General features: G+C 41.1%; 1 protein-coding gene across 6 annotated transcripts; it reads right to left on the bottom strand.

Moving 5' to 3' along the window:
- Window positions 1-6,705: 6,705 nt before the first annotated feature.
- Window positions 6,706-16,838, bottom strand: LOC146569324 (monocarboxylate transporter 13). Of its 6 annotated transcripts, none has more exons than XM_085281515.1 (8): window positions 16,485-16,838; window positions 13,131-13,158; window positions 12,837-12,975; window positions 11,077-11,298; window positions 10,394-10,537; window positions 9,608-10,314; window positions 9,075-9,315; window positions 6,706-7,492 (listed from the first exon to the last, which is right to left on the bottom strand). In XM_085281515.1, the coding sequence occupies exons 4-8, from the start codon at window positions 11,261-11,263 to the stop codon at window positions 7,287-7,289; spliced, it is 1,485 nt and encodes a 494-aa protein (XP_085137641.1). In that variant the 5' UTR covers window positions 11,264-11,298; window positions 12,837-12,975; window positions 13,131-13,158; window positions 16,485-16,838; the 3' UTR covers window positions 6,706-7,286. The 6 variants fall into 6 exon arrangements, with proteins under 6 accessions (XP_085137641.1, XP_085137639.1, XP_085137637.1 ...); XM_085281513.1 differs by having other exon boundaries at window positions 11,029-11,298; window positions 12,832-12,975; window positions 16,485-16,773; XM_085281511.1 differs by having other exon boundaries at window positions 11,029-11,298; window positions 16,485-16,773.
- Window positions 16,839-21,397: the final 4,559 nt, after the last annotated feature.

Here is a 21,397-nt window from a genome sequence, read left to right as displayed (position 1 = left end):
CATTTTCTGTCTGCGTTTCTGTTACAGGGAACAGCATCTGAACTATTTTGGAAACAATGTTATATGTGTGTCATCTATATAAGACAGAAATTAGAAAGATAAGGGGCTGGACACCTAAAAGAAAATCTTTGATTGCAGTCTGTTTAGAGACAGGCTCCTCTTGAAAGGCAAAAAAAAAAATCCTTTCATCTGACAGCTGTTCTCTGGAGAAAAAGATGTATTGTAGTTGTTTCTGGGAGGATGGAGTGTCTGCAAATCTCTGGGGACTCCATATTAAATCCTCTCTGATTCTGATTAATTCTAGCCTGATTCATGCTGTAATGTTTGGTAGCTCTCCAAAGACAGATGTGGCTCAGCGGACAGAGCAGCCCCTCTTTTTCATGTTTGTACACGAGCAGAGAGTGTGATTTCATAGAAGCCAAAGAGGTAAATGTGTGACATGTGTTTCACAGCGAAGGCCAGCTTGTGCATCTGGACAGAATCTGTGAGTTTCAACAGAGGTTACATTTAAATAGTACCAGTAAGCTTTGTGGTTGGGGTCTACTGTAGCCAAACATGTACACACACCATGCATTCATACCACAGATGCTTGAGTTTCCCTATATAATTCATCATATTTCTTGTTGATACTGGGATTTTTTGCAGTAAATAATGGGATAAAATGTTCATTCCTCATGCTGTTAATCTTAGAGACTGCAGGAGAGGAGTTATTTAGTGCTGACGGTCTTTAACACATTGCCAAAGGCTTCTAGGGATAATATGAACCAATCACTGAGGTACTACAGAAACATTAAGCAGTACAACAACAGCTAGTAAACCTACTCCAATCACATGGACCAACCCTGACGTCTAATGTTTTGTTACCATGATCTTAGCAATAAAGGAATGAGCTTCTGCAGATTCAGTCCACAGAGACTTTATTGCTGACTCTGTGCATTAGCGTCAATGTAAGGAGGACGAAATGCACGGCAACATTTAAATGAACCAAAACCAAAGATTTACCAGATTTTGTGAACATGTGCTAAAGTGATATGTGGAAGAAGAAAATATATTTAAAATTTGTTCTGAAGATTGTTCTTTAATGTGACTTTAATGTTAAATGTGCATCTTTTGCTAAAGCATATAGTTAGGGCTGGACCAGGTGACCCTGAATCCTTCCTTAGTTATGCTGCAATAGACGTAGGCTGCTGGGGATTCCCATGATGCACTGGGTGTTTCTTCTTCACTCACTATGTGTTAACAGACCTCTCTGCATTGAATCATATCTGTTATTAACCTCTGTCTCTCTTCCACAGCATGTCTTTATCCTGTCTTCCTTCTCTCACCCCAACCAATCACAGCAGATGGCCCCGCCCCTCCCTGAGCCTGGTTCTGCTGGAGGTTTCTTCCTGTTAAAAGGGAGTTTTTCCTTCCCACTGTCACCAAAGTGCTGCTCATAGGGGGTCATATGATTGTTGGGTTTTTCTCTGTATCTATGAAGCGCCTTGAGGCGACTTGTTGTGATTTGGCGCTATATAAATAAAATTGAATTGAAATGAATCTTTGAACAACGTATTGCATTAATTTGGTCATAGAACAGTAACAAGTAAGACAAAGTAATGGACACATTTGTTTCACCTGAAGATGGTCCAATTGATCATTTACCTTCTATGTTGGAAAAAACATGGATGTTGGAACCAGAATGGCTGAAAATGTAATTATTAAAACATTTCTGAAATAGTTTAGTGACAAATAAACTGACAGACAACATGCCATTTGTGGAGTTATGCAGGGGTGAAACCAGCTTTGCGAGTGAATAGATCATTTATCTTTTTGGTGTGGCTTTTAATGTTTATTAGCTTTTTGTGTGGGCTGCGTTTGTATCAGTGAGCTGAAGCCTGAAGCTGAAACTTGTCAGATTATTCATTTCTAATCAGGCCTGTCAGTTGGGGTCAGAGGGTCAACGCAAGAGGTCACAGGTCAGCTGCGATTGGTTAGTTTGAACTCGGCTGCTGAATGTGGACAGGAGTCAAAGTTCCACTTGGATGAGCTTTAACCCCCTGACACACGCAGTACATATGACAACAATTAGCGGAAAATTCTGATAATAAATTGTGTGTTTGGTAATTAGATGATCACGCTACATGATTTCATCCTGCAATGCTGTGCCAGAAGTGACAGAAGGATACCCGAGCTTTGTTGCACTTGTACAGAGCAGAGGGCAAGTTTTTACAGCACTTTAACTCTTTAATGTCCTCCTTTTGATGTTGTGTACATCAAACGGCAATAAAAGTCCACCTTGTTTTATTTTTCACTAAGTCACATTGAAAAAGGTCCAGCAGGCTTTCGCTGCTTCCCAGCATTTGGTTTTAATGTGTCTGACAGAATGTAAACTCTGAGGAACCAGTTGGGATCAGTTACACAAATCTGTGACTTAATTGCAATTTTACTGATTGTTCTCATGTGTTTGCTTTTTTGTTTTCTAGTTTGAAAACTGAACTTTAGCAAATGAAGCAAATATTATACTACATGCAAAGATTGGCCTTTGATGTGCGTGATCTTTATCTACTATAACGCACATACACACACATATGCACGCACACACACACAATTTATTATTATTAAGTGTATTTAAACATGTAGTCGGGATAAGGACGAGCAGCTGAAGTTCAAACTGAGCATCAGAATGGGGAGAAAGGTGATTTAAGAGGTCAGATTAGAATGGCCAGGCTGCTTGAAGATCGCTAACTCAATTAACCTCTGATTAAAGCCAAGGTATGCAGCACATCTAATCTTGAAGCAGTTGGGCAACAGTAGAAGACCACACTGGATGCCGCTCCCGTCAGCTAAGAACAGGAAACAGAGGCTCACTTGTGGGATTGCAGTGGCATTCCTTCTAATTTGCTAAACGAGCCACTGATGAGCTCCAGTAACTAAAGTCTGACACAAATGACAGGAGATGTAATTCAATTTTAAAATGCCAACTTTGCAATGATCATAATTACATGGTAGAAAAAACATGAGCTCCCAGGTATATCGTAGCTCTTTGTCCAAGTCCACATGATGCCACTCGTTAAAGGGAGCATTAACATTAACAAACAGTCAAAGGCACAGATACTTGCTTATCTTTATATCTCAGTCAGGCCATATCTTATCTTAAGGACCTCATAGCAGCATATCACCACGATGGAGCACTTTGCTCTCAGACTGCTGGTTTACATGTGGTTTATAGGGTGTTTAATGGAAGAATGGGAGAGCAGTCACCTTTCTCTGCTTCTCCCTTCACCTCTTTTCACACTCAGTGTGCATGTAATCATTAGTTATTCATAAACTCCCCGTCTTCCTCCCGTCATCCCTAACCGGTCGTTGGAGATGGCCTCACTGAGCCTGCTTCTGCCGGGAGTTCTTCCCTGCTAGTGTCACTGAATGCATGCTCACAGGTGGTTTGGTTATTGGGGTTTTCGCTCCGTTATTGTCTTTAACTTACAATATAAAGTGAGTGTTGAGATTTGGCACCAGATAAATAAAACTGAAATGAGCTGAGCTTACATCATGGATGTGCAGCCAACAAATCTGCAGCAGCTGTGTGAACCTGCCATGTCAGTATATGGACCACAGAGTCAGGAATGTTTCCAGCACCTTGTTGAATCCACGCCATGAGGAATTAGAGTAGTTCTGAATGCAAAAGCGGGTCTAACCCAGTATTAGCATTTTGATGAAGTATCGGGTCGGTGCATGTTATAAATAAAATCTTGCTTCCTTTGTATGGCACTTAAAGGTTTACTATTTAAGAGTGTTAGAGATACAGCAACACACTGATGATTTAAAGCATGGCAGCTGTTTAATACTGTGGGTTAGCGCAGGAAGAAGATCAAGGTGGAAAGATAAAAAGAGGGTGCGGGGCGGAAGAGCTGCAGATAAAAGGAGAGGAAGGGTTTGTGATAGATGACAGACAAAAAGGCATTCATGACGCCCAAACAGTTACTCCCCTTCAGTACTGTCAGTAACCTTAAAATCAGAAAAAGGCTGTTTTTATTTACAAAAGATTTAATCGCCTGCAAACTGAACGTTTATTCAAGGCAGGGAGCGCGTCAAACAAACTCCAAATTCACGTGTGTTCGTTATTCAAACTTCTAGGCTGTGTGTTTGGTTTTTTAAGTCTGTTGTAGTCTAGAACATTCCCCTGAAAGTACTACAGATATCTTGTGACATCTCAAATCAACTAAAATCAAAAATCTGCTCATGTGTACAGCTTTGATATGTTTTAGTAATGATTTCTGTGCACACTGTGAGCTTCTGTTTGCTATAAATCTTAATTAATCTAAACCCTTTTTAGCTGTTTCATTAATTTCTCATTATCAGGACGACTTTCTCACTGATGTGATTCTGCTCGATTTCCTTCTGTTCACTAAAATATCACGATACTGTATCCTCTAACACAGGGGTGCCCAATCCCGGTCCTCGAGAGCTACTATCCTGCAGCTTTTAGATGCATCCCTACTCCAACACAGCTGAATCAAATGAATGGCTTGTTATCAGGCCATTTGATTCAGCTGTGTTGGAGTAGGGATGCATCTAAAAGCTGCAGGACGGTAGCTCTCGAGGACCGGGATTGGGCACCCCTGCTCTAACAGCTCCAACCTGCAAAAAGTCTGATGTGTGAGCTCACTCTGAGAGCTTCCCCCGGCATACAGTAATTGGTTCTTTTCTGTCTTTCTGCTTCCTCTTGTCGTTTATTTATGGTTGATTGCCTACTGCTCTACCTCATGTGCTCCACCTTAGTTTTAAGTTTCCCTTTTTGTCCAAATTAGTTTCTCATCTCTCAGATACAGTTGTCTTTTTTCCCTCCCTCTTGCCTCACAGCTCTTCTCATCCTGCAACTAAAAACTTTGAACTCGGATAGCTGTGCAGAATTCCTCACCGTGACCTACAGGTCGAAAAAGAAGAAGAAAGAAACTCATTCAGTTTCTATAGCAACTCACAGCTCAGACGTTCTACTGTGGGGTCAAAATGTCCAGGAGGTGCTTCAGTAACTCATGTTAGACTTCAAAGCTCTTCGTGTGCTTCCGTCTTTATAGGAGATGATGCTGAAAGGGTCAGATTTAGGCTGCCTCAGGTCACTGCTCTCCGCCTCGCACACTCTCTCTTTCTCTTTTTACACACATCCCACCGACGAGGTCTTTCCCTCATATACATGAAGAAAACACCGTATTTATTGTGACTGAATTGTTTAAATGTAAAAGTCGACTTATTAGGTTGCAGTGCACTTTACACCACATCTGGTCCATAGTTCTGAAGAAGCTGCAAAGTCTATATGACCTCTGTAACTAATATCCTATCTCATGTAATGAATAAGTCTGGATATTTTATCTGGATAAGATGTCTGATTGCAAATCATAGTCAAATTACCAACATGCTGCTGGGTCATGTTCTTCTCTTGGTACACTGTGGGTCCTCGGTATTGACTAAACATCATTTATATTCCAAAAGCTGATCACGAAGCTCAAATCATCCACACTGGTAAACTCGAATTATTCAAACTACGTAGAGATAATCCTGCAGAAAAACATTTCTTTCACAGTATCACTGTCACAGGCTTTTGCTTTGTTGTTTTTGATTGGTTGTAAAAATGAGGCAGCCTGTGGGCGGATGCCAGCAGAGCGAGAGAAACTTTCTGCTGGGCTCTGACGGACATTGGAAGGACTTTTGTCTGTTGTGCTCCGTGCACAAGTGTCAAAATAGGACGGGGGACAGAATGAGGTTTTCACAGCCACAACGATGAGCTGGTGAAAATTTGGAACAACGTGTAACTGCATGGCTCTCATATGGTCTGCAAATCACTGGTTCAATAAACCAGTCCTTACACTGAAAATGAAAACTGCATAACCCGCCCTAGTTTCTGATTTTACTGGTCTGAAAATGCACATTTGTTCAGTTCAGAAAACAATAACCGTTTCCTGACGATAGGTAGTCGCATCCGTCTCTTGGCACTCAACCACGGCGTACTGTGTGCCTGCGAGTGTGTGTGAATGAATGTGTGTGTTTGGTTTTCATGTAGAGCTCCTATGAAACATGGATTAGGTCTTTGTTCCTGTCTGGTAGATCAAAGCTTTGTGGTATTCTGAGAGCAGCTCTCTTGTTGTGGCGAGTTTTCATTTCTGTAGCCTTTTGCCTTTGCTGTGTGTGTTGGCCTGTGTGAGTCTGCATATCTTGTGCCTCTTAGTGTGGGGGCATTCCAGTGTGGGCCACTGCTTGTAAACCTCACTTTGGATCTCGTTATTACAGGTTTATGAAGAGGGATGTATTTATTTACACTCGTTACTGTGTGTTTGCATTACTGCAGGGTTTGCATGTACCAAAAATTGTACAGCATAGGACAGGAAAAAATCCCGGTGGGTTTCAAACTCCAATGTTGAAGCTTTGAATAGTTCAGATAACGTCTGGGCTGTTTACAAGGGGCCTGAAAGTAAAGGAGAGGATGCTTCACACAGTTTAGGATTTCATACAACTAACTGCAACTAATTTCCCCCCCCCCCCCAATAGTCTGTAATCCTCTCTGTGATCTGTATGTATCAGCATTTTCAGCTCAGTGCTGCAGTTAGGAAGGCTGCAAATGCAATAGCAGTATCTTGTCACTGGAGGGAGCCATAGTTGCATTTTAAAAGTAGCGGCTCCGCACTCGTCCATGCAGACACATCATCCATACAAGGATTAAAGACGTTCAGTAACAAAGTTGTATTTATTAACATATGAGAATGACCTTGTGAACGGTCAGGTCAAATCTTATCATTACTACAGCTTTGTGCAGACGAGTCAGCCCAGTGTTTTCTACCAGTGCTTCGGGGAGCGTACAAAATGCTCGTCAGTCTATTGGTACAAAAAGCATTGAACATACAGTTAAAAACGGTTAGCCCTTTCATGTGTTTCTACTTGCTCTTTCTTGAAATTAATCTCAAATGCATCTTTAAAAAACCCCAATACATTTGTTCCTATCCGCTGACTGCAAACACGCCTGCAGGACTGACACTGCTAACACTGAAAATAACAAAAACGAGACAGATCGCTTTGTAAAATTGTGCTTTGTAAAAAGTAAACAGAGGGTTGCGAAGTGTTTATATCAAAATGACAAAATGACAATTTCTTTATTTCCAGTGGAAATTTTGTGTGACGTTTGTGTACGTAAAAGCAACATATGGCAGGGTGACAGTTTTTGACGTTTAACTTGCCAGTCCTTGCTTTCTTCTTTTTCCTTTTTTGATGGCAATCTTTGGCTCAGTCACCATTTTAAACTCACCAACTGCAGAATATCATGTCATGTCCTGCTCCTCTTTTTCTTCCCCTCCTAGACTTTGTCCTTTGTTGTCCTTGTGTGTACTCTGGCTCTTGTTAGCTGTGCCCTGACCTCTTCGGTTCGTTATGTGGAGGAGGAGCAGGAACAAGGCAGAGACAATGAGAGACACCCCTGCCATGAGGAAACCTGTCCCATAATCACTCATCTTGTCAATGAAGAATCCTAAAAGGAAAAGTAGAAGTGGGACAACATCTATTCATCACTGGAATTCACCTGCGCTGTCAAAAAACCAACAAACACAACAATGTTTAAGCTATGTTATTGTTCATGAACAAGCAAAAGACTGAGGCAGAAATTGGATTGCACTAACATTAGGTTCATCCTAAGGCAATGAAGCCAGCGACGCACATGAAGGAAACATAAATAGAATCTTTGATGCATCCTCAAAATCCATCAAGTCTCCGGTCATCAAAGTAGTAGAAGTAGTTAGAAATAGCCTCTGTGTCAGAGGAACCATGTTAAGTTAAAAATAGGACACCACTGGCTATATTTGCATCTACTTCACTTCAATGAGCATTTAACTATATTTGAGGTCAGTTTCAGCCTTGAGCGTGTTCTTTAATTCAACATTTAAATGTGGGGGGTGTCACTTTTATCCAAATTAAGAGATTTTTAGGGAGTTAAATAAATAAAAAGATTCTTTAAATGTCAGCAGGAAAGTAAGAAACTGGGGGAGGACTGAAAAGTATTTGTTGATATTTTTCTATGCAACATTTTCTTTTGTTTAAAGAAAAATCAAATAACCATAAATCTTCCACCAAAGGCAGCGTATCTGTCTGTCTGCATGCCAAATCACACCGGATGTTTTCTAATCTCTATTAACTGCTTTTCTTTAGTGTTGTGTGTGAATGTGAGTCACAACCTCCATAATCAGGTTAAATCCTCGCTGATTTGGGAGGCGGGGCTCATGGTATGTGTTGGTTTGCACAGAGAGAGGAGAGGAGCAGAAAAACATTTTACTGTAATTTAGTTCAAGAAATGCCTTTTTAATTAAATTCGCAGACAGATTACTGGAGATGTATGATGGCATATTTGCAACTCGTTTAAATATATCTTGGCAAGGTGGTGAGATGAAATAGCTGAAAAAAGGACACATGCACTTCCAGTTAGGCGTCTATTTGCCATTTGTCATCTCTTTGCTCTTTTTTTCTGCTTTGCATGCATAGTTACTGCAGCTGCTGTTGCAATGCAGTGTAACAGAAGGAAAAATCAGTGGGAAAGAGCCTCTCTTTAACAAGAAAAAGACATATTTGGAAGCGATCAGCTGTAAAATAAACATAAAGTAGCATCATAATGTGATTTTTACCCACTTGCCCTCTAAATACAAAAGAAAGTGTAAATAGAATAACAAGGATTCTGTCAGATGGACATTTGATGAAATCCATTATTAATTGTAAAGCAGTACTGAATGTAAGCAAGGTATCAAAATCTCATTTGATTCCACTGAGCTTCAGTGCGCTGCAGTTACATCGTAGAAAAATGCATAAGCACAACCACTGTGTAAGACTTTATGTATTGGATAATGTGAGGGGACACTGCGACCTTGAAATGTTTCTAAAGCTTTGCAAATAGAAATGTTAATATAAAGCAACAATTCAATAATTATACCTTTTAGTTTGCAGTCACAACACCTAAATGGATGAGTTTCACAGCAACAACATAAAGTTAAAAATCCATTTCTTTTGTGATATTCACAGAAGGTTTAACATGTCTGTTGTTTTTAGTGTTCACTATAAAAACTCACCAGCAATAGGTGGTCCAAGCAGGCCTCCGCTGCTGCGTATAAGCATGAAGAACCCCAGTGCACTTCCGAGCCTCTGGATGCCCACAACCTCAGCCAACACAGTGATGTGAATGGCAACCGTTGCACCATACACCAGCCCGTAAACTGCACTAAAAGCAACCAGCTCTGAAAACGAGGTAGCCAACGGGCATAGCAGTAACACTGTACCCAGCAGAATCACTGTAGCCGTCAGCTGCTGCACCTGGAAATGGGAAACAGTGCATTAGAGTGTTTCTTAGTTTCAGACTAGAGGGCTAGTTACATTTTTTTTCTCAATGAGTCGCCGGGAACATCCCAAGTATCGATGCATTATTTACCTTTCCGTAGATATTAAGTTGTAATGATTTACTTATTGTTTCACCCATCACCTACAATATTTCTTTCTCAACAGGCATATCTGTTTGATCTGTAATACTGTTAATAAGAAGCACTTTGCTATCATGTGATTTTCAAAGTATGGTTCTAGGTCTGGTTCATTATTACATTGAACGCACCGTCTCTGTCAGTCTCAGGTTTGCCACCCAGCCAAAAAACACTCTTCCAAAGAGGTCCAGCACTGCAGAGATGGACATAAGAGCAGCTGCCTGGTACTCCTCGATCCCTTTACTGCGGGCATAGGGAACCAGGAACAGAGCTGGGGCAAAGAAACCCAGAGCAGCAAACACCCCAAACATAGAGTAGATCATGAACTGAGCATTTGTAATGAGGGTATAATCTACATACAGAAGAATTTTGTTCTTTAGTTCAGTCCACTTAGTTCTGCTGGTTGATTCTTCAGTCATATCATGTTTGTCACTGGGATCTTCAAAACATAGTTCCACTCTCCACTCATCAGCATCCTCCAGCTCTTTCCCTACATGGCAGCTGGACTTGACCTCATCCAAGTCCTCTTTAGAGACTGATCTGATTTCCAAGCTTTCTTCTGCAGCTTTTATCTCACTGCCATTAGTAGGATCTTTGGTGGCTTTCAGGGGCCTCAACAACATCCCACTTACGCACAGGTTAAGCTGCAGACCCCCTAAGATCAGCAGAGCACCTCTCCAAGAGAAGCTGTCAATCAGCAGCTGAAATAAAGGGGTGAGGACAAAGGTAAAAATGCATTCTCCTGAGCTGGATAAGGCATTTGCCACCGGGCGCCTCTTCTCAAAGTAATAGCCCAGCATGGTCACTGTGGGCGTCCACGTTAAAGCGTAGCCAAATCCTGCAGCAAAGAAAAACAGCAAATATGATATTTTCTGTGTTGTGTTTTCGGTTGGTTTTGTGTGCATTGTATCACTTACCATTTAGAAACCCTACTGTTAAGTAGAGTTCAGTGAGGTTATTGGCAAAAGCCCCAAATACAACTCCTAAGCTGCACATCAGACCCCCCGTTATCACTACAGCACGATGGCTGAATCGTGCGCTGAGTGCAGATGCCACTGGAGCTGCAAATGGACACATAGGACATACTCATATAACTGATTCCATAACAACATTTACACACTTCATAGTATAACAGATGCTTTTTAATCTGTTCTGTAACTTGCTTAGAATTTTAATCGTCGACTTAAGAGTGTCCTTTATTGTCCAGCTATATAATTTATATAACCAAACTATCCTAACAGTTGGGTTCAAAATTATATCTTATTATTTTGAGTACTTTCCTGGTAGTTTTGTGATTAATGCAGTAGAATTCATTCAGCATGAAAAGAACCGGGTGTCAAATGTTTAACCATTTTTTAAATTGTAGAAGTGCGACACCTGGTGGCCACAACTTAAAAAGTGGAGGGCATTTAAAGGGTAAACGCATCGAGATAATACTGTCAAAATAGGAAAATGTGTCGGGATGCTCCGATGTCTACTCTCACCACACTCGCTTCCATACGCTTGTATTAAATACAGACATGCTTAAGATTAAAAACTTGCTGATAGTTACCTACAATGTGAATGGTAGCCACCGCAATAGAGGTGATCCACGATGTACCTGTTGCTGTGGTTTCAAAGTATCGATGTATCTCAACGTAGAATACACCAAATGCTTTAATGACCCCAAAGGTCAGACCAAAAACTAGAAAGCAGGAGAGCAGGATGAACCAGGCGTAGCCCCCGTCGGGGGCTGCAGCTGCCGCCATGGTTATCCTTCTCCTCTGAGCTCTCGATGCAGAGTCCATGTTCACTTGCGCTGGCTCCTTAAACAGTCAAATATCTACAGGGAGAAAAACAAGTATGTTATTATTTATTTATTTTTTTGGGCGCTTTTACATTTGATGTCAAATTGTTAAGCAAGATATTAATTTCCATAAGAGACTTTAATTTGTAAACAGATATTGGCTGGTGTCTCTGCACTGAAGATATTCAGAACAGCTACTAAATCTGAATGATGTTCTTGTTTAATTTCAGATGCAAATCAACATATTTTGGACACGAATACATTAAACAGAAAGACTTATCTGGATACCTCTGGCTAAAATTTGTCAGTACTAAGTGAAAAAGTTACCTTCTAAGTACAGTACCCAACTGCTGTACTTAATATATGAAAATGTACATCATGATGTCAGTGAACAGAATTACTAATGCATGCAACAACAAGACCAGCCCAGGTATGTCTGAGAGCCAGAGCTGCGATTCTGTCTCCAATAACCATTTAGTCCCTAAAAACAGAGCAACTTCAGCAACCTCGCACAGAGCACTGTACTTCGAAAGTGTAACAGTACAACCAGGCAACCACCCTTAGACTCAAGTTCCCCTGCTGTCATCAGTTTGATAAGTGGTTAAGAAAATATATGGGTGGATATATTTGAGTAATATGTACCTGGCTCGTGTACAGAGCGCTGACAAAAACTCAGAGACGCTTTTATGATGAACTGGGATCCCACATAAAGTTTCATTTCCAGGTGTAATGGAGAAAATCCAGATAGGATGCAAAATCTTGTGGAAGTCAATACCAGGTTTTTGATTCTATTAGTTTTTCCCTCACATAAACACTCACTGAGCGAATGTTGATTCCTAGGTTAAGAGTTTAGTTCCAGCTGTAATTCCCACCAAGCAATACTGTCCGATGATAACGATGACTTGTGTGGTGCAGTTGGATAACACTGACAATGTAACTTTGGTCATGAGACAGTACATACAGTCCATTTACTTCCTTTGATGTCTGCCTCAAACTGACCACCACGTGTGTCCACAAGACTAAAATCTCGAGGGCTGGATTAGTCTTTGTCTAAGCAGCATTTCATTTCAATAAGCCATACTCACTCTGCCTGCTGAATCAACTAAACATGAAACATTTGTCATAAATCGAGACATTCAACACCTCTTTATTCCAACCAGCGTTTAGTCTGAAAAAGGACATTTTTCATCTTTCTCTGCGTCTGTCCAAAAAGGACAACAGTAAAGTGCGTCTATTGTTAGTTATTTGTCTCTTGGTCTCTTTGGACGACAGTCAGAGCACAATTTATCACACATGATAGGATTTAGCTCAGTTCCCTTTTCTGCTGATGAAACATACATAACACAAAAACCGATAATGAAACTGCACAGAGTGCATAGAGAACAGAGGATTTTCATGCATTTCAATTATGGAGATTATTCACCTTCTGTGGGATTTGAATGAAAGAGGTCTGAACCTAAATCCAGATCATGACCCCAACAGCTCAACAACATTATAAGATGAGATGAATGAAAGTGTAATTCAAAGCATTAGATTTTACATGTGATCCATGTAAAATAATATTGCTACCTTACTTTTCTTGGTCAGTATGAAGCCATGATGTTCCTCCTGTGGGGCAGCCGTCCAAGCTTGGTGGGATTTGTTAAGCATAAGCGGCTTGTCACATGCTGAGGTTGTAGTGGTGTTACTCACACAGGAAAAGATGCAGCTCGTCTTCTCGTGTTAGAGGTTAAAAGGTGCAAAAGTCAAGCATGGACAATAAGTGTAAGAAAAGGGGTTAAGTAAAGGAATCAAGGAGATAGGGAATAAAATACAGCAAAGGATTAAATATGATGTAAAAGGTTAAGAGCAACATGTGAACAGCTAACCTGGATAGACCTTTGTACCTCACGGTTCCTGGACATGTTGAAAACAAAGACACATGCAGGGCAAAGTTTTATTAAACTTGTCTTATCAGCTGTTTGGTGAACGTGTTTGTGCGTGTGTGTGTGTGTGTGTGTGTGTGTGTGTGTGTGTGTGTGTGTGTGTGTGGGGAGTAACACCATAAACACAATCATGCGTTTCTCTGTAACATTTAATATCAATGACTAACTAACAACAATCAAAGGTGGAAACAATGTATCAGTAAATCAGTTAAGAGCTTCATATTAGAGAACTTAGCTACTTCAGTTTACTCAGAACTTTCTGACCACGAGTGTGACGCGTCCATCATGCAGTTAACAAATCACTACGATACGTTCAAACGCATGTTCTCATTTGCTTCTCAATCAAATCCCCAAATCTGACACTTGTTTGTAACATCCTGGGTTTTTTAAAACCACGATTTTGCCTTGCGTGCTACTTTTAATAGAGCAGTATCATTCAATAGGGAAGATGTTGTGTGTTTCAACACCCCTCAAATACATGTACATTCTGACCGCAACATAATGAAATCTGTAAAAAAAAAATAGACAAATAAAGACAGACCATATTAATGTGGTCCATGATAACCACCCACACATGCAGATAAAGCTACAAGCTCAGACAACTGAGACTGTATTCTGCGCCGGGCACGTCAAAACACAGCTGAGAGCTCAGCAAGTCCTTTCACAAGTGATACGTTTGCTCTGTTGCTGCCTTGCAGACAGTCAACACGACTCCTCTGATCAATGCGTCATATACCAAAGAGAAAATGGCAAGGTTGGTTAAAAGGTGCCCGGAGTGCACGCTTGCTCAAAGCAACACTTGTTTATACCATGTAAAAGTAAAAAGATATGATCCCGACAAAAAGGTCATCCCATGATTAGTAATGGATTCCTTCAAGGGAAAAACTAAAGATAAATATATTTTTTTTATTTCAAATGAAAATACTTAAATTAGCAAACTGAGTTTTGATTCATGAGGTGTCCTTTTTAGTCGGGTGCTGTTTTTAAAATAACATAATAAATAATATATTAGCTTGAATGTGTTTGAATCAGATGGATTTGGATTCATCTGCTCCATTCCTGTGTACCACGGACATATTCATTAGCAAAGGTAAAATAAGGACATGCAAATGTGACATCATTATCCCACAACCACCTGGGACAAACCCCTCGTAAACCTCCTTTAACCACCTCTCAGTGGTACAACCTGCCAATAAACTTTGGCAAACTATTAATTCTGCTCATGAACTGTCTCTTTTATGAGCTTTACAGTTCACTAAAGAGGCACGGTACCAATGTTTGTGGTGTGCCAGATTGTTAGTGTGGATCTTTACAAAGCCAAGTGCACATTGTTTGGGCCAAGTTTATGTGGGCTTGTGAGTCAGCAGACGGCAGCAAAGAGAGAAGTCTTCCTTTAATAGGGAAGCAAATGATCCTTCCTGCTTCATCGATCACATTAAATCTTCTGTCAGTGGTAAAAGTATATATACTCTGTGTACTCTTAACCTATGTTGAATTTGATATTTTCAAAAATAATATCCATAAATGTGATTTGGGGATGACTCGCACTCTTTGTTTCAGTAAATTCAAATTTCAGATAGCTTTCCTGTGTTGTGGTGAAGGTCACTGCGTGGCAGTGCTGTTTAGGTGTTAGAGCTTAGCGAGACAGAAACGGTGGGGGATGGAATAAAAGAATCAATCTTCTTTCTCTGCATCTGTCCAACACCCAGGTAATAATTTAGACCAGTCTACCTCTCCTGGATGTATTCCTGTTATGTAACATCAGCAGAAGAATTATCCCAGTCTATTTTAGAGTATCTTTAGTAATTGTACGTTCATGCGAAAGCTTGCTTGTAATGCCCAGAACACAGACATACTGTCACAGTCTGGCGAGGGCAGACTGTATGAATTGAAAAAGGACCCAAAATGCAGACTCCAAGGAACAGGGAACAAAACTTGAATGTTAACAAAAAGCGAGCCGTTTAATATGGCTGGTAAAAAAGGTACAAACAAAGGGCAAGGCAAACTGAAGCAAAATTAACACAAACCTAAACTGGGAAATCTAAACAAACAATAAGAAAAACCCAGACAAGAAACTTGGAAGCATGGCATAGGAAACATGGCGTGGACAACAGACGACCTGACAATCACACACTGAAAACAGAGGACTTAAATACACAGGAGGTGATTAGGGGAAGTGGAGACACATGAGGAAACAGCTGACTAGGATAAACATAATGATGCACAGGCAAGAGAAAACTAACCGCATGAGCACAGAACACAAGACCCCTTTTCAAAGTAAAACAGGAAACATGCAGACTTAGACACGACAACCAGAACTTGACAACATAAGACACAGACATGAAACGCATGAAGAGCAGGGGAGATTTAACATGGTTGGAAACGGAGGGGGAAATAATAACTAGAAACACTTAGGCATAATAATACAAACTTGATAACATAAGACACGCAGCATGAAACACGAAGGGTGAGGGGAAGCTTAAATACAGGGGAAGAAAACACAAGGAGTCTAATAACCAAATGAACTTAGATAACCTAATGAACAAAATAAACTCAAACTTAAAACGCTGGGTCAAAAGACCCAGGACCATGACACATACACGTACCAACGAGTGCTTTAAAACAATTAAAGATTTATAAGAATGGGTGATGAATTACAAATCTATGCTGGGGAAGGTGGGATAGTGGTATAGATGGAGATGGAGACCTGAATAATGAATATGTGCTGCTGAAGCCTGACACAGTGCACAGGGTGGTGTTATTAACTGTGCTGTTCAGTGGAGGGTGGACTCTGATGCCTGTCTTCACTGTATCTGGCTTCATGTCTGTTATTGTTATTGCAGCAGAGACGTGTTTGTCTGCACAGGCTGCCCCCACACGTCACCAAACAAGTCAACTTTCTGTTTTTCACACACAGTCTCAGATCTTTGTGCCTATGAGGGAATCCAGAGCCATGTTACGTTTTTTAAAAGCACAATGCTACAGGGAAAATTTGTAGCATACTTCATGGCCAGCGTTGCATTCATTCTGCTGCACGCACGGCTAACTGAAATGCTGACTAAAGCTTTACTGTTGTTTCTTTTTTTCTTCATTTCCAGTCACGATGGTGATGCAACAAAAGTGAAATGCAGAACACCGCTTTGAAAGAAGCCCATAGAAGTTACATGACAGCCAGCTTCCTCTCACTCTTCTAATGCAACAGGTGTTTTAGTTACACACTTCCTCTGTGTGCACTATTTTTAGCCACACTAGCCTCAGTTAAAAGATTTGTATTGCACCATCCATCCATATATTTACCCATCTTCTGGTTGTGGCCATCATTGTGGCACAGTCCAAACAGTTAGGCAGTCCTCCACAGGGCCAGTACACAGACATAATTTACACTCACATTCGCGCTTGCTTGCAGGACCATTGGAAGTAATTAAATCAACAGTTTGGTAAATGGGTAGCAGAGCCACAGTGGTTAGCACTGTGGCTTACATCCAGGAGGTCCTGGGTTTGAATCTGCCATCTGGCCGAGACCTTTCTATATGAGGTTTGCACGAGTTCTCTCTGGGTACGTCTTCCTCCCATAGTCTACAGACATGCAGTTTGTGGGGTTAGATTATCTGGGGATTCTAAATTGCCCACAGGTGTGACTGTGACTGTGAATGGTTGTCTGTCTCTTTGTGTCATTAGCAGCAAATTGCCACCCAGCTAAATCAATACTGCCTCACACTAGCTGTGTGAACGTAAATTTGCATTTTTAACATTTGTGCATGTCACCAACACACAGCAATGAGAGTATTAGACAAGACAGAACTTCCCCGATGCACACCAACTGCGTCCAACAGCCACTCACACATGCACCGCAGTAATGGCCATGAAAGCTAACAAGGCAGTCGGGGGCTACGTGTGATGCAATCAGACACTCGATTGTGTGATGAGCCAAGGTCATTGGAAAAGAACAAAGAGATTGTAATCATACAGGAAAAGAATCTGCTGGCATCAGACCACTGGACCTCATTCCTGCTCTCTGATTAGCAGTGCAGCCAAATGTCCGGCAAATCAACTTCAACCGATCAGTCTGTTTGTCTGCAATGAAAGACAAATCTTAACTCAGATCCTACTGGAGGCTTGGCACACGCACACACACACACACACACCACATCAAGGATTGCAAGAGTGATTTAAATCTTTTGGGTATTTTTTATCTTCCCAGTTTCCAAATGTCCTTGTAGCTAAAGAAAAAGTGGATAATATGTTTCAGTTCATTATAAATTCATATATGCAACAGGGCATCGTTTTGATTAGCCTCTGATGTTTTAATTAAAGACCAATGAGTTTGTGAACTCTGCACTAAAGGTTCCCAAGCCAGTGAGAGTTGAAAGATGTCTTTGGAGCTCATTTTTAGGCTGGTCGTGTTCTGTAAAACTGGCCCTTGGCACCTTCCCCACTCTTTCGTCTCCTTCTCCTTCACAAAACAGTTTAGTCAATGATCATTTAGGATTCAAGCCTGCTTAAAAACCATATCACACAATCACTCGCACCAACCCACACACACTGCAGCACACACCCCACATTCACACACCTCAAAAACTTGCAGATATCCTTTCAATCTTCTCCACACACTCAGCCCCCAAGAATGTTTGGCAGTCGGTTTTGTTTATAGCTGAGTGTGAATTATTCTAGTGAGTGAAGAAGAGAGGGGGGGATTGGTAGGGGGGCTTCCTCTGGAGAGTGGCTGACAGCCTTGTCAAAAATTCTGCAGATACACGCAAACTCAGCCAAAACATGCCCTGGGGGGTATAGATTTGACCCTTTTGATGTAGATGTCGGTTAATTCATGCCACATGAACAGGTGCATCGATGCTGCCCCAAGGCTGCTTTGTACGGGCGTCCACAGGAATTACAATGTTCAGTCCATATGTGGAGGAGGAATATGAACCCCTTGGGGATAACACGGGTTTGGTGTAGGAGTTAGCTTTATATGGAGAAAAGTTGGTAGAACACAGAAAAGAAGTATTGCCTCTCTCACTCACTTCCATCTATGTTTCTGCTCCAAAATCACTCTCTGTATCCTTTTTATGTATTTGTCCAACCATGTAAATGGGCTGAAGAGAGTAAAAGTTGTAGTCTACCTGAAGGACAGTCTCTCCTTGCATCACCTCTGCTTGAATGCTTCAGTCTTTGCTTGCCTCTCCGTGGCAAACTCCCAGAAAGCACAGGTGTGTGTGGGCCTGCCCAGATGGCAGTGTTTTTGATGATGACAGGAGGAAGAACAAGCCAACCGAACTCAGGTCTTCTAGTCTTCTATTCTACTGCCCCCCACCCCCCGCCGCCCTTTTTTTTACATTAAAAATAATCAGCAGTGTTTGGTTTGATAAAGAGCTCAAAGTAACCTGTAAACCTCATTAATAAACATTTCAGTGATAAAAACAATACATTTGTGGTTCACAGCCTTTGTGCTGCACGCCCTGGGAGATGCCACATTCTTGCATTAGTTTGGCAAAGAGTTGCATTTTTTTAACAAAAAAGGTTCCATCACAAACACCAAATAATGTAATGCATTAGTAACAGTGTTACAGATTAAGCTTCTGCCAGCACAAACTGAACATTCCCTACTCCCGTTGCTTCACATTGAAAGGATTTAACAGGCAGGCATAAACTAGTCACAGGAAGTCTTTGTTGGCGAGTCTAGCACTTACCACTATCATTCTTCAGAAAAACGAAGCCAAATCACTGGAATTTTCAGGATTTTGCCACAGATGACCAGTTTGAAATATTGCAGGAACTAAATTAACAGACACACAGAGCGAAAATGAGCAACAACTTTTACTTTTTCTCTTCCCTCTTGTCTCGTCTCATTCCCTGCGCAGCATGGGATCAGATCACAGTTACTCACAGAACGAGTGGGCTATTGTCTGATGTCTTCATTAAAAAAAATTACATTTACATTTTTTCTCTGCCTCTCGGTACTCTGTAACCTGTAGTTTTAAACCTAATTTGTTGTTTCCAGCAGAAGATCAAACAGGACTAAACAAGATGACTCAATTGGACTCAAATGATTTTGTGCTCTTGAATGGCTTATGTCCTTGTTACACTCCATAATTTCAACTTGACATATATGCTAGTTCTCGCTCACAGTAATACTAGTGTACAAAGAGACACATTAGCATTCCTTCATAAAATATTTAAAAATCTGCAGCAGTTCAAACCGAATCTGAAATAAATGGATGGTTCGCCCTCACCTGCTCGTGTCTTGCTCTGGTCTCCAGGTGAAAGATGTGTTAAAGCAGGAGGTTGCTAACAAGCACAAGGTTGCTCACACTTGTGTTACCTGTAAACACAAGGAATGAGTCTTTACAGGTAATGAGTTGGAAGCTTGGACTTAAAGAGTGGGATCAGCTGGTGTTGGAGTGTTTGTTTTTTAAATAACGATTTCACAGGGGAATACTTCCCCTTAATTCTGAACATTCCCACTGCTTCAGTAGGCTATGATGCTTCCCATTATGCTATTTCTTTGATGGACTATTTGCTTTGAATTGCATAATATTTAGAGTTCTATCATCTCTGCGACTGTACCGTCATAGAAACTGCACCACTAACTAATTTATTACAGAAAATATGTTACAAAATGTAACATTACAAAGTAACACAATTTTGCTAGATGCTCTATGAGCTGTGCATGCTAATGATGCAGTATAGTCCAAATACTCCTGCTGGGCACTCAAAGTGCTTCCTACTGCAAGTCTCATTCATCTAATCACACATATATTCATATAATGTTTTATCCATGCCTAAGCATATTTTCTAACATTCACACACTCACACTCCAATGAAAGCATCAAGGACAACTCAGGGTTCATCTTCTTGTCCAAGGATATATTGACATGTACACAGGAGGAGCAAAGGAGCTATTTACTTGAGCCACAGCCACCCCAATGACAGTGCAAACACGCCAGTGTTCACCAGATAATCTGTCCCACCATTTCTAGAACCTTAGCATGTTATCTCTTAACACATATGCAAAATGGTAATGGTTCTTGACCTGGGAGTGCAAAGAAGTGGCTCTTTTGTTAATCTCCTGTGGTGTTGATGAAATTAGATGAATATGAATATGGAACAAAACAAACACTACCTACTGAGCTATTCCTGTTATCCATTAAGTGTGCTCAACCTCAATAGCAGTGGATACCATGGATGATATATATCTATAGAAATGTGAAAAAAGATTTTCACACAAGGGGGGATCACAAACCTTGCACCGGTGTCCTGACTCTGGCTCCTGTGCTTGACTCAGTCGTGTTAAGCGGGACACTCAAACAATGTGATGCTAGTAAGTATCTTTCCCCTGCAGTTAAGACTAGACTAGCAGCACTTTGTTGTGTTCATTAGGTTTATTTAAACAAATCATTGAATTCAGAAGTTCCAGGCACTTCCATAGCCAACGGGGGAAAAACCAGGCACCTAAGCACCTCCACACATTTATAAAAGAAGCGATTGATCTCAGGAGCTCAGTGAATTCCAGCATGGCGCAGTAACCCGATAGAGTACCTATGAGATGAATTAGAGCAGAACCTGTGAGTCAGGCTGCCCCCTCCAGCATCAGTGTCCGACCTCACAAATGCACTTCTGCAAGAAAAAAAATCCCATAAACAGACTCCTCAACTTTGTGGAAAGCTTTCCCAGAAGAGCTGAAGATGTCATAGCTGCAAAGGGTGGGACATTGAACACTATGGATTAAGAATGGGATGTCACTCAAGTTTATATGTGTCCGCAGGCACATCTGGTAACTTTGGTAACAAAACCAGTTCAGAAGATGCTGGGACTCTGTGACATGGTCTCCTTAGTTTCCAGACATTCATGGACTTTTGTTAAAAGAGGAGGGGGTGCTGCACAGTGGTAAACAGCCTTGTTCTGCCACCATTAGTCGACTAGTCACGATGTCGTCGACGACTAATTTAATAGTCGACGCGTCGTTTGAAGCTTTGTAAGATTCCAAAACATGCAGGAATAAGTAGTAGGATTTAAGAGTGTAATAACGGACTGAAACAGAAGATGGCAGCACTGCATGTACAAGGATGCCAGCTGCCGTTAAACCCCGAAGAAGAAGAAGCTGTGTCCAAATTCAGGAACCGCATCCTCCTGTACCCGCATTTGTAGGCTGATTACGCTACAGCGACACGACGAAGACTGTCCAAATGCTAAGACTCGGACAAATGCGCCCT

The sequence above is a fragment of the Mchenga conophoros genome, linkage group LG7 (assembly GCF_057382185.1).
Source record: "Mchenga conophoros isolate Kocher_MC1m ecotype Shallow Benthic linkage group LG7, M_conophoros_male_GT1.1, whole genome shotgun sequence".
Classification (NCBI taxonomy): Eukaryota; Metazoa; Chordata; class Actinopteri; order Cichliformes; family Cichlidae; genus Mchenga; species Mchenga conophoros.
This window is presented reverse-complemented; position numbering and strand designations above follow the sequence as displayed.

What these genes read in the sequence shown, in the direction of transcription:
- LOC146569324 (XM_085281513.1), bottom strand. Translation starts at nt 11,263, where the DNA reads ATGGACTCTGCATCGAGAGCTCAGAGGAGAAGGATAACCATGGCGGCA. An exon ending in GGCTACCATTCACATTGTAG is followed by an intron (nt 10,538 to 11,028) that starts GTAACTATCAGC and finishes GTCCATTTGCAG; the next exon opens with CTCCAGTGGCATCTGCACTC. An exon ending in ACCTGAGACTGACAGAGACG is followed by an intron (nt 9,316 to 9,607) that starts GTGCGTTCAATG and finishes TCCCATTTCCAG; the next exon opens with GTGCAGCAGCTGACGGCTAC.